This window comes from Fukomys damarensis, unplaced genomic scaffold (genome assembly GCF_012274545.1).
Source record: "Fukomys damarensis isolate Sample0158 unplaced genomic scaffold, DMR_v1.0_HiC HiC_scaffold_23, whole genome shotgun sequence".
Classification (NCBI taxonomy): Eukaryota; Metazoa; Chordata; class Mammalia; order Rodentia; family Bathyergidae; genus Fukomys; species Fukomys damarensis.
The window spans coordinates 20,724,035-20,733,887 of record NW_022900935.1 but is presented as its reverse complement, the minus strand read 5'-3'; the positions used below and the strand labels follow the sequence as shown (position 1 = coordinate 20,733,887).

Genomic DNA, 9,853 nt, shown 5'->3' with positions numbered 1-9,853 from the left:
AAAAAAAAAAAAAAAAAAAAAGATTAACCTTAAACCTTTACAAATATATACTATATTTAGAAAAGAAAGTGAAACTGATTCTAAGTAAAAACAAATAAGTGAAGCTGATTATTCATGAACCCTATGAACTTTGAATGTGTAGCACAATAAAAAGTGAATTATTTGTATTGGGGGGGGACATGCATGAGAGCCTGCAATACTGTTGCTCTTTTGAAAAAGAGGTGTTAACTAAGTAGTTTTTCAACCACTTTCATTGTTTTGGGAGTATATTTACTTGAAATAACCAACATGTTTTCCCATAAACAAGACCCCCCCCAACACACCTTGGAACATAAGAGCTGCTCAACAAAAGTAATCTCGGTTACATTCATTAGAGGTTAAAATCCTGGATGATAAAATTTCTGTCCCGTCAAATTTTCAAGTGTCTGAAACTGATGCTCCTCCCCCTCTCCCCCATGCCCTGCAGCCACATTTCCAGGTAATTGGCTCTTCCTGCTCCAAAGATGGGGGGGGCACTTGCTTTTAGGGTCGCGCTGCCTGCCTGCCCGCCCTCGGTGCCCTCCTCCCCGGGTGTGGGCAGCTCGGACACCACGTGTGGACTTAGTTGTGCGACCTGAGTGGGTCGCCGGGCAGGGGGCGCTCCGGGGGAAAGTTTACCCGGGTCGACCAAGGTGGGGGCGGGGAGGCCTGCCCGGGATCAGGGGCGGGAGCTCACAGGGCCACCTCTGAGCAGCCTGCTCTCGCACGGGCTGCGGGGGTGGGAGCGCCCTGTCTGTGGCTACCGGAGTCAACCAGAGTCGGGTCTCCCTGTGCTCCCCCGCCCACCACTCCTTCCTCCCTGGCCTGGCGCGTCCGCACAGCAGCAGGCCTGTCCCCAGCTGCGCCGGAGGCTGAGAGGCTAGCAGGTGAGCGTCGGGTCCCCTTGCTGGCCTTCGCAGGCAGGCGGGAGGGAGGCAGTCACTTAGCTGACCCGGCCTGGAGCTTGCTCCACCCCTCACCTGTGTTAGGTATTGTAAGCAATCTCATAATGGCTTTGAATATATGGGAAGATGTGTATAGTGCAAATATTATGCTATTTTGGTGTCTGCAGGGGCTCTTGGAACCAGTTCCCCTTGGAACCAGTTCCCCTTGGATACAAAAGGAAAACTATAAACCTGTAGTCTGTTAAATTTCTTTTCTTTTACAAAAGGGGAGAGTGCACTGAAACTTTACGGAATCGAATCCGAGAACTAGAAGCAGAGGGCAAAAAGCTCACAATGGACATGAAGGTGAAAGAAGACCAGATCAGAGAGTTAGAGCTGAAAGTTCAGGTAATAGAGAAAATTCTTTCATCCTTAAATTTCTTTTAGCCTAGATTTGCACTCTGCTACCATGAAGAGATAGCACCTTTTGATATAGACTGAATTCCATTGCATCAAAAAATCTGTATATGACAAAAAGATTTGAGGCTCTAATCTTGTCTAGCTCATTTCAAGTCCAATTTGCTATAGCTAGATTCTGATACAAGTCAGAAATGTTGGCAGTCTCCTGACTGTCTTACATCAGGGTTTGGCTTACTGTAGATTCATGTAACTTTTCCAGGTTATGGCCAGATTAATGTCCTTTGAAACACATGTCTCTCCTTAGCCCTAACCCTTAGCAAGAACTGACTCCCCTGGGTGGCTCTGAGCCCTGCAGACTAGTTCTGAGCTGTCTGTATGAGGAAATGTGCCAGGGTTATGATCATGGCCAATGTTTTAGCCTTTGTACTTTAGCCACAGATTCGGCATCAGCTCTTCAAAGTGACATTTAAAATTAATGTCATATAAGGCTGGGGATTTAGCTAAGTGGCACTGCTGCCTGCCTCACAAGTTCCCAAGTTTGATCCCCAGTTAAAAAAGAGAGAGAGAGAGAGAGAGAGAGGGAGGGAGGGAGGGAGGGAGAGAGAGGGAGAGAGCTTTAAAATTAATGTCATATAGGGCCTGGGATTTAGCTCAGTGGCACCGTGCCTGCCTCATAAGCACAAGGTCCTGAGTTTGATCCCTGGTACTAGGGGGGAAAGAGATTAAAAAATAATGTTAGGTATTATAAAGTTACAGTAATTTGAATTGTGTGGGCCTGGTAAAAAATTACTGGCAAGTTAGTGGTGTAGAATGTGTATCCTAGAGACATAGCCTGAAGTGTGTAGTAAAGATATCCTCAAATAGATAGAAAAGGTGAGGATAAATCAGGGAAAGGCTCTGGAATAGTGGGTAATGGGAAAAAAATCAGAAGCTCATCTCCTAACACACAAAAAGAAACTCCAGGGCCCAGGATTTAGTTCAGTGGTGTCCCCACCTGCCTCAGGCGCAAGGTCCCAAGTTTGATCCTTGCTACAATAACCAAAAAAATCCAGATAAAGGATTCAGTGCAGAAAAACAAAAGAAATGGTGTTTTGTTTTATGTAGTGAGTTCTAAACCCATGAAGTACCACAATTCTATGGTCTAATGATTATGTCATGAAGAGTGGGATTTAACTTGTAATTTCAGGCTAATTTATAGACATCAGTACCAAAACTACCTAGTAGCATTGCTGTCTTGATATTGGTAGGAGCTTCGGAAGTATAAGGAAAATGAAAAGGACACTGAGGTGTTAATGTCAGCCCTCTCCGCCATGCAAGACAAGACACAGCACCTGGAGAACAGCCTGAGCGCAGAGACGAGAATCAAGCTGGACCTGTTCTCCGCACTGGGTGATGCAAAGCGACAGCTTGAGATTGCCCAAGGTAGGGGAGCGCGGGATGTGGGGGAGTGGCAGGTGATGGGGGACTAAGAACGCACAGGGTTGAAGAGAGCCAGCTTCCCCCTAGAGCTCCGAACCAGAGGGCATTTCTGATTTTTTCTCCAAGGAGCTTGGTAAGTCGCCAGCATTGAAATGAAGGAGTCAGCACACTGATTCATGATGCAGACATATTTTGAGACAAAAGCACGTCAGGTGCTGGGCGTGTAGAGAAGAGTACATTTCTACTTTTAAGGAGCACGATGTTGTTTAGGAAGAAGAGGACTGCAGAATCATCAAACGGTGCTGGTGGTATAGCACTGTACATGGAACCTGTGAGGACAGAGAGAAGCAGGGACCAAATCAGTCTGGAGAGTTGGAGAGGGCCGTGTCCTAGAAGACCTGGGACCCGACCAGTGAGAAGTGGTTGGTCCGGTGAAGAAGCAGCATGGTAGGGGTGAGGGTCAAGAAGCCTGGCCAAGGGCTTAGAGGGGAGGCAAGCCTGGTGCATAACAAGCTGCAGCAGCTTTGCCCAGCTGGAGCAGTCAGGAATGAGTCTGGAGAGCAAGCCAGCCCCTGGGCAGATGTTCATCAGGACCTACTGTGTGCTGGGTGCCGTGAAAGTCTGAGGATTCAGGGACGAGCCCCAGCGAGGACAAAGGATGAGTGAGCCAGTAAGGAGTGTGTCCGATGGCCAGAGGAGGCCCAGAGGGGGCCTGCGTGTCTGCGTGCATGTCTGTCTGCTCTTTTCACATGGCAGTCACAGAAGATCCCTTAGTAGGGGTCCCTTGAGCAGAACCTGAGAGTGGAGAGAGCGAGTGAGCCGTGTGAGTAAACTGGAGGGAAACACTTCTGTGGCAGGGGACAGCAAGTGTAAAGCCCCACGGTAGAAGTGGGGGCATCACGGGTTCTGAAGGATGGTGGGCTATGGGAAGAACTTGGGCCTTTGAGTGACATAAGGGGATGTGGAAAGCTTCTGAAGAGAGGCGTGGTGTGAAGATGAAAACAGATCCGAATGTTGTGCAGGAAACTGATTCGCTGCCTAATGGGCTGCTGCAGGGACCTTCAGCTGGCTGAGTGCCGCAGTAGCAAAGCCATGGCACACGCTCCACAGCGAGCTCTTGTGTCACGCAGAGCTCTTTCACTGTGATTTTCTTCTAATGTACGAGCTGTTTACTCTAAACTAACACCCCAGTGTTCAAGTTTGATGCAGTGTTGGCACTTCGCAATAAATATGTGGGTTTTGGGGTTGCGGTTTGGGAACTCGGTCTCTAAAAATCCACTACTACTGACCTAAATGGATAGAAAAGAATATTTCAACAGGGGCTTACAGAGCAGTCACATACTGGGCTCAACTGGATTTTATCTCTCAGTATCTACCTACTAGAAACTAAATTTAAGGATTTACTTATTAATCCATTTAAAATATATTACATGTTAACATAAATAACATTTTTATGAAAAACAACTATATTCTCCAAAGCGAAAATAAATATAATCAGAAAAGTGGTATTGTTTTACATGGAAAAAAATATCTCTGATTTCTGGCTTAAGGGGAGATACTCTTAATGCTCTTCTGTTTCTACATTCGTTCTGCTGAGATTTCATGCTCCACTCAGTTCATAGGTGACTCTACTTAATGCTCATTACAGAATGAGCATAAAAAAGACAATGGCTTAATATTACTGTGAAAGGAATTTAGATCCTGTGGAAGCCTGACTGTACTTTGAGAATTGCACAAAGATAAGCTGGGCAAAAGGATCTGCTGCCGTTAGGTAAAGGCCAGAGGGCTAGAAAGGACAAAGGAGCAGTAAGGGAGAGCTTTGTGCAAAAAAGGAAAGTAAGGTAGGCTTTGAGGATGATTCTGAGGGCAGAGAATGGCAGGGAAGACCACTGTTACATGAGGAAGTAGTGTAAGCAAGGGAATAAGGTACTGAGGTACTGGGAATATCCAGGTGAGCAGGCTAACGGCCTCAGACTTGAGGGCTTAAAGAGAAGAGCGCGAGGTTAGGAGAATCATGAATGGAGCCATACTAGAGAACATATCCTCTACATTTTTCAGAGGAAGGGGATGATATGTTCTGGCCGTTATTCTGGAAATCATCAGTAGCAGTGTGAAAGAGGAATTTGAGAAATAAGATGGAAGGTAGAAAGGCCAGTTGGAAAGCTGTTATGCTCTTCTGTCTGAGAGGGGACGAAGATGGCAAGGGCATGTTCCAGACAGGTGAATTATGGAGCGTGGAGGTGCCTGAGAAATTAGGAAGCATCAAGTTTCTGGAACCAAGGAAGAAGAGTAGAACAGCTTTAGGGTATGAGAAGTGAAAATGAGTTTGGTGTTGGATGTTTTGATTTGTGCTACTTCCCAGATACCCACTTCAGAGGTGTTCATCAGTCAGTGGGAACTCAAGAGAGGCCAAACCCCGTGGGGGCAAAGGGTTAAGGTTAGAGGTTGTAAGATGTTAGTCAATCTGTGGGACTGGCTTGGATGACCCAGATGGTTGAGCTAGAGAAAGGGATTGACCATCAGGTGCACTTTCTGTGGACTCTGGGAAAGGCGTTTAACAAGAGGGTTCCTGAGAATCCTGCTTTAAAGCTCAGCTTCAGCCCAACAGTGGCCTTCTGCCTGCCTGGCTCAGCTCCCTGAGGAGTAGTGACCCCTGTGCTTCATTCCTGCTTACTTGGGTTTGCATGCTTGAAAAATATTCCCCCTGCAGTGAAGCAGCACCTGGTCTGGGAGCCAAAGGAAGTTTGGCTCCCAGCGCAAACCCAGGAATCCCCAGGTGCAAGAAAGGTCTTTTCCAGAGCTCCTGGAATGTTTGCATGTTCCTGATTAAAGAAATCAGACTTAAGTCTGCATGGGCAAAAGTACAATGGATCTTATGTCATACGTCCTTAGGTATTTTATTCATCTGAAACTTATTTTGTTTAAAGAGAGGGGGATGTTTGACGCTTACTCGAGGCTTAGGGGACCTGGAGGGAGAGAGGGAGCAGTTCCTCTCCCCAGCTCTTCACTGCTGCTTCCCCGTGGCCTCCCTTCTCTGTCCTGCCAGAATATACTAATAAGAACTTAACTTTGTAATTCAAATCAAACCATTTGGTGCTTTCTCCCTTTCTGTATCGTTTGATTCATTCTGGTCACAAAATGACTTTCATCTCTACTACCTCCTTTTAAAATATCTGCCACCCAGCTCTCACATTCCAGATAGACTGTCATCTTTGATAGGACCCATGAGCAGTCTCAGAATAAAGGCCACTCACATGCAGCCTCATTCGTTTCTTTTCCTTTTCCCTTTCCTGTCCTGTCCTTTCTTGTAACCTCTTTTTTAACTCCTAAATGTTCTTTCCTCTCAGACACAGGGAGCCACGTAGCATGATAGAAATTGCATGGGCTTTGAAACAGAATGGTCCCGGGTTTGAGTCGTGCTCTGACTCTATAATGAAATGATTTTGAACAAGACACATAACTTGTGTAGCCTCTTGTGGACTAGACACTAAAGGGATAGCAGTGGTGGGGGTGGGGACACAGTCTGTGCCTTCATGGACCTTCAGGGTACAGCAAGGAGATGATGGACCCATATCATTACCCAAGGAATATTTGGAAGAGGCACAAGAATGCGGTAGGTAAGAGTGCAGACTCTGTAGCCAAACCACATGGAGTCAGACCTGGCTCTGTCTCTGCTTTGTACCTTGAGCAATTCACTCATCCTCTCAGTTTCTTCATCTGTAAAATGGATGATGCTAAGAATTTCTACCTCTTAGGGTTGTTGAGAGAAAGCATTTATTATCTGTAAGCACTTAGAACATTACCTGGCACCTGTGAAGCCTTCTGTGTTAATCACTGGCATTGTTACAAAAAACAAGGGACAGAAAGGAAAGTCCAAGGTGTGTTAAGAATCTAAGAGTTGGGGGAAATGATTAGTTTAGGAAAGTCAGGGGAAACTGCTGAGGAAGAAACCACCCTCAGGAGTTAGAAGAGGCCAGGCATGGTAGCAGATGCCTGTAATCCCAGCACTTAGGAGGCTGAGGCAGGAGGATTGCTTCTAGTTGGAGGTCAGCCTGGGCTTTGTCTCAAAAGAAAAAAGAAAAAAGTGTGTCAGAGGGGAACAGAGAGCAGAAGAAGCCCAGAAGGGTAAGGGAAGGGCCCTTGAGGCAGTGGAGCTGCTTGGGTCATGAAGCTCTTGTGCAGTTGAGGGAGAGTATGCTGGGAGGTCAAGTAGGCTAATGCTGTGGCCAGCCACTGCCAGTGGGGCAGTCAGTGTGAGGCATTGTGCCGAGGGGCAGGGTGAGCAATCTGGAGATCCTGCCAGGGAAGCCGTTCCAGAGCATCTTCTGTTTTCTGTAAGAGAACCAGTGTAACTGATTCTCAGGCCTCAGTTCTGTATTTTTTGGTCTGATACTCAGAGATAGGAAAGAGTTCCAGCTGGAGCACTAGTTCACAACCAGCACCCTTTTTCAGGCTGTCATAGGTGATCACCACTTTCAACACGTGGCTCCTGGAAGGTGACTTCTTCACTCTAGTCACACCTATGTAATCAGAATCCCTTTTTACCTCTTAAGCCAAGGGGAACTGTGGCTTGAGTCCAGTCTGGCCTGCTGCCTGTTCTTGTACTGCCACAGGCTGAGTAAGGGTGGTCTTTATATTTTTTCCATGGTTGACGGGGAGCTATAATAAAAGAATACGGTCCACACACTTAAAATACTGCTCGGCCCCTGACAGGAAGTTGCCCTGTCCTTCTAAACCATTGACCCTAGAGTGGTTCCCGCTGGATTGAATCCATTTAGAGGTTAGCCCAAGAGGGAATCGTGTTTTATGAGCCCTCCCTCTTCACTAATGGCAATCTTTGATCTTCCAGGACAAATCCTTCAAAAAGACCAGGAAATCAAGGACCTAAAACAGAAGATAGCCGAAGTCATGGCCGTCATGCCCAGCATAACGTACAGTGCTGCCACCAGCCCCCTGAGCCCTGTTTCCCCCCACTACTCTTCCAAATTTGTGGAGACCAGCCCCTCTGGACTTGATCCCAATGCCTCTGTCTACCAGCCCCTGAAGAAATGAAGGCCAGCTGTGTGTTTGCCCAACCATTTGGTTTACCAAAAGGCCTCACAAAGCAGCGTCTCTGGCAGTCGAGATAAAAAGTTTATATTGTATTTTGTGGGACTGTATATGTTGTCATTTTTAAAGGGGGGGAGATAACATCCAAGTCTGATTAGAACAGCCCATCAGTTGTTCTTGTAAATTTTTTAGAAGACCTCACAGAACTTTGCAGTTTATTTTTCTTGGCCAACACATTAAAACCATTCTTGGATTTCATGTAGCCAATTTTGCCTTTTATGTATTCTTACACAGTTCCCTCTTGAAGGAAAAAAAAAAAACAGTTTTTGCTTTTCAACATCTTGTTTTCTTCTTAAATAAGCAAGCAAAAACTGTACATTGGATTCATGTGGGTTGATAATGAAAACGTTTTTAGAGTAAAAGGGTTAAATAATAGCTTTGATTTTATAGCTGCATTAAAGAAGATGATTATTGATATTACAGAAAGCAAAAATTTATTGCCCCTCCAAGGACCACACCAATTCAAGGAGCACCCTTTAAACTGAGGAGAGACTTAAGTGACGAGACTAGCTGTAAGAATGTAACAGGGATTGTGTGAAATATTTATATCCCGTCCTTGTGTTCAGTCCTAGAAAATTACTAGCAGCAGTCTTCTTCACAGTGCCTTGGGAAAAGACATTTCAAGAGGAAACTTATATTTTAAACTGTTTTCCCCCGTTCAGTCATTGATCTTCTCTCTGCATCGAGCTCAGTGTGGATCCTGCTGTAAAACTGGTGGGAAGATGAGCTGTTCTTACCACCACACCACTCTTCTATTTCTTTTGATAGAAAACACCAGATGTCCTGTGCTTGCCCCCAAGCAGGCGCCTTGGGGAGGGAGCTGGGTGGTGTTCATGTCCGAGAGACGCTAACAGTGGCTAATAAAAGTTGCGGTCCAGGTCTCCCCCCTCATTTCATTTAACTGTGCTTTCTCCACCTTTCATCATCATCTGTCTGACAACTTAAAAAAGGAGGTTTGACTCTTCCTCAGCTCTTGTGCCAAGCAGGTTTTTTTTTTTAAGACTTTAAAACTCAAAACTGCACAAAGATACTGGTTTCAACTGTGTATTATACATTGGTAGAAAAGTGTTTGCACAGGGAACTTTTGGAGGTATTTAAGAATCAGGGTAGGGTGGGGGGAGGGACTGGGAGAGAGGGAAAAAGCAAAATTGTATTTGGAAATTAGGAAAAGTTAAACTCAATAGATTCGTTTTGCTTCCTTGCCATGGGTTCTGGAAGGACATAGTCCTAAAATTTCCTGTTAATTGGCATGTATGTCTTCATTTAAAAGAAATTAAGTAGGACGAGCAAGTCAGTAAAACAGCAGTATTAAAAAGAATCATCCTTTTAATTACAGATCTTATTTTGGAGTTTTACAAAAAACTAGCTTTAGCCAGGTGTGCATGTTGCTGCCATTTGCATTTTTGAATCATCCTGTGTAATTGTCACCATGAAAGTGTTACTCAGAATTGTCAGATTTTTTTCATCTTTGTGCAAAAACATGGAAAATTGTCACTGACTTTGTGTTGAGGTTTCCCCCATTTCGCTGCCTTTGGGACACTATTTTTGTTAAATAATTGGTCTTGGCTGCATTCTTTTTTTTCCCCCCGTGGGGTTCAAAAGAATAAACATTTTCTTATTGATAAAACTAGTTTTCTGCCTTTTTAACTTCAGAGGGACACAGCAAGGTAGATCGTCCTGAGTGGGGCTGAGATGGTCACTACCTTGTTGTCTCCCCATCAGGTAGCAGTGCCCCCCACATGGAGCGGGGCCCGCTGGGCAGGGAGCAGATGCGGTCTGGGAGATGCCCATCCAGGATCTGCAGTTGGTTTGCTGGCTACTCTTACTTAATCCACATCTATTTTCATTCACGCTCTCCCCACCTCCTCCTCCTCCTCTGGCATCTGGTTAGAGCCAAAGCTGTCTTATTTTCTGGTATAGCCCCACTTTCCTAAACAGTGTTAGGGATGGGGCTGGGGGGTTATTGGTAAGGCGATCTTGAGAGCAAGTCTTCTTCTTTGCCA

The 9,853-nt window shown here is 45.6% G+C and overlaps 1 protein-coding gene across 1 annotated transcript in view; it reads left to right on the top strand.

Moving 5' to 3' along the window:
- The window catches only part of Maco1 (macoilin 1), a 66,657-nt gene extending 57,228 nt beyond the window's left edge, over window positions 1-9,429 (top strand). Inside the window, exons 11-13 of the mRNA XM_010634863.3 lie at window positions 1,190-1,310; window positions 2,570-2,744; window positions 7,591-9,429. Of these exons, the coding sequence (XP_010633165.1) occupies window positions 1,190-1,310; window positions 2,570-2,744; window positions 7,591-7,793 (499 nt within the window). The 3' untranslated portion in view covers window positions 7,794-9,429. The remainder of the gene's footprint in view (window positions 1-1,189; window positions 1,311-2,569; window positions 2,745-7,590) is intronic.
- Window positions 9,430-9,853: the final 424 nt, after the last annotated feature.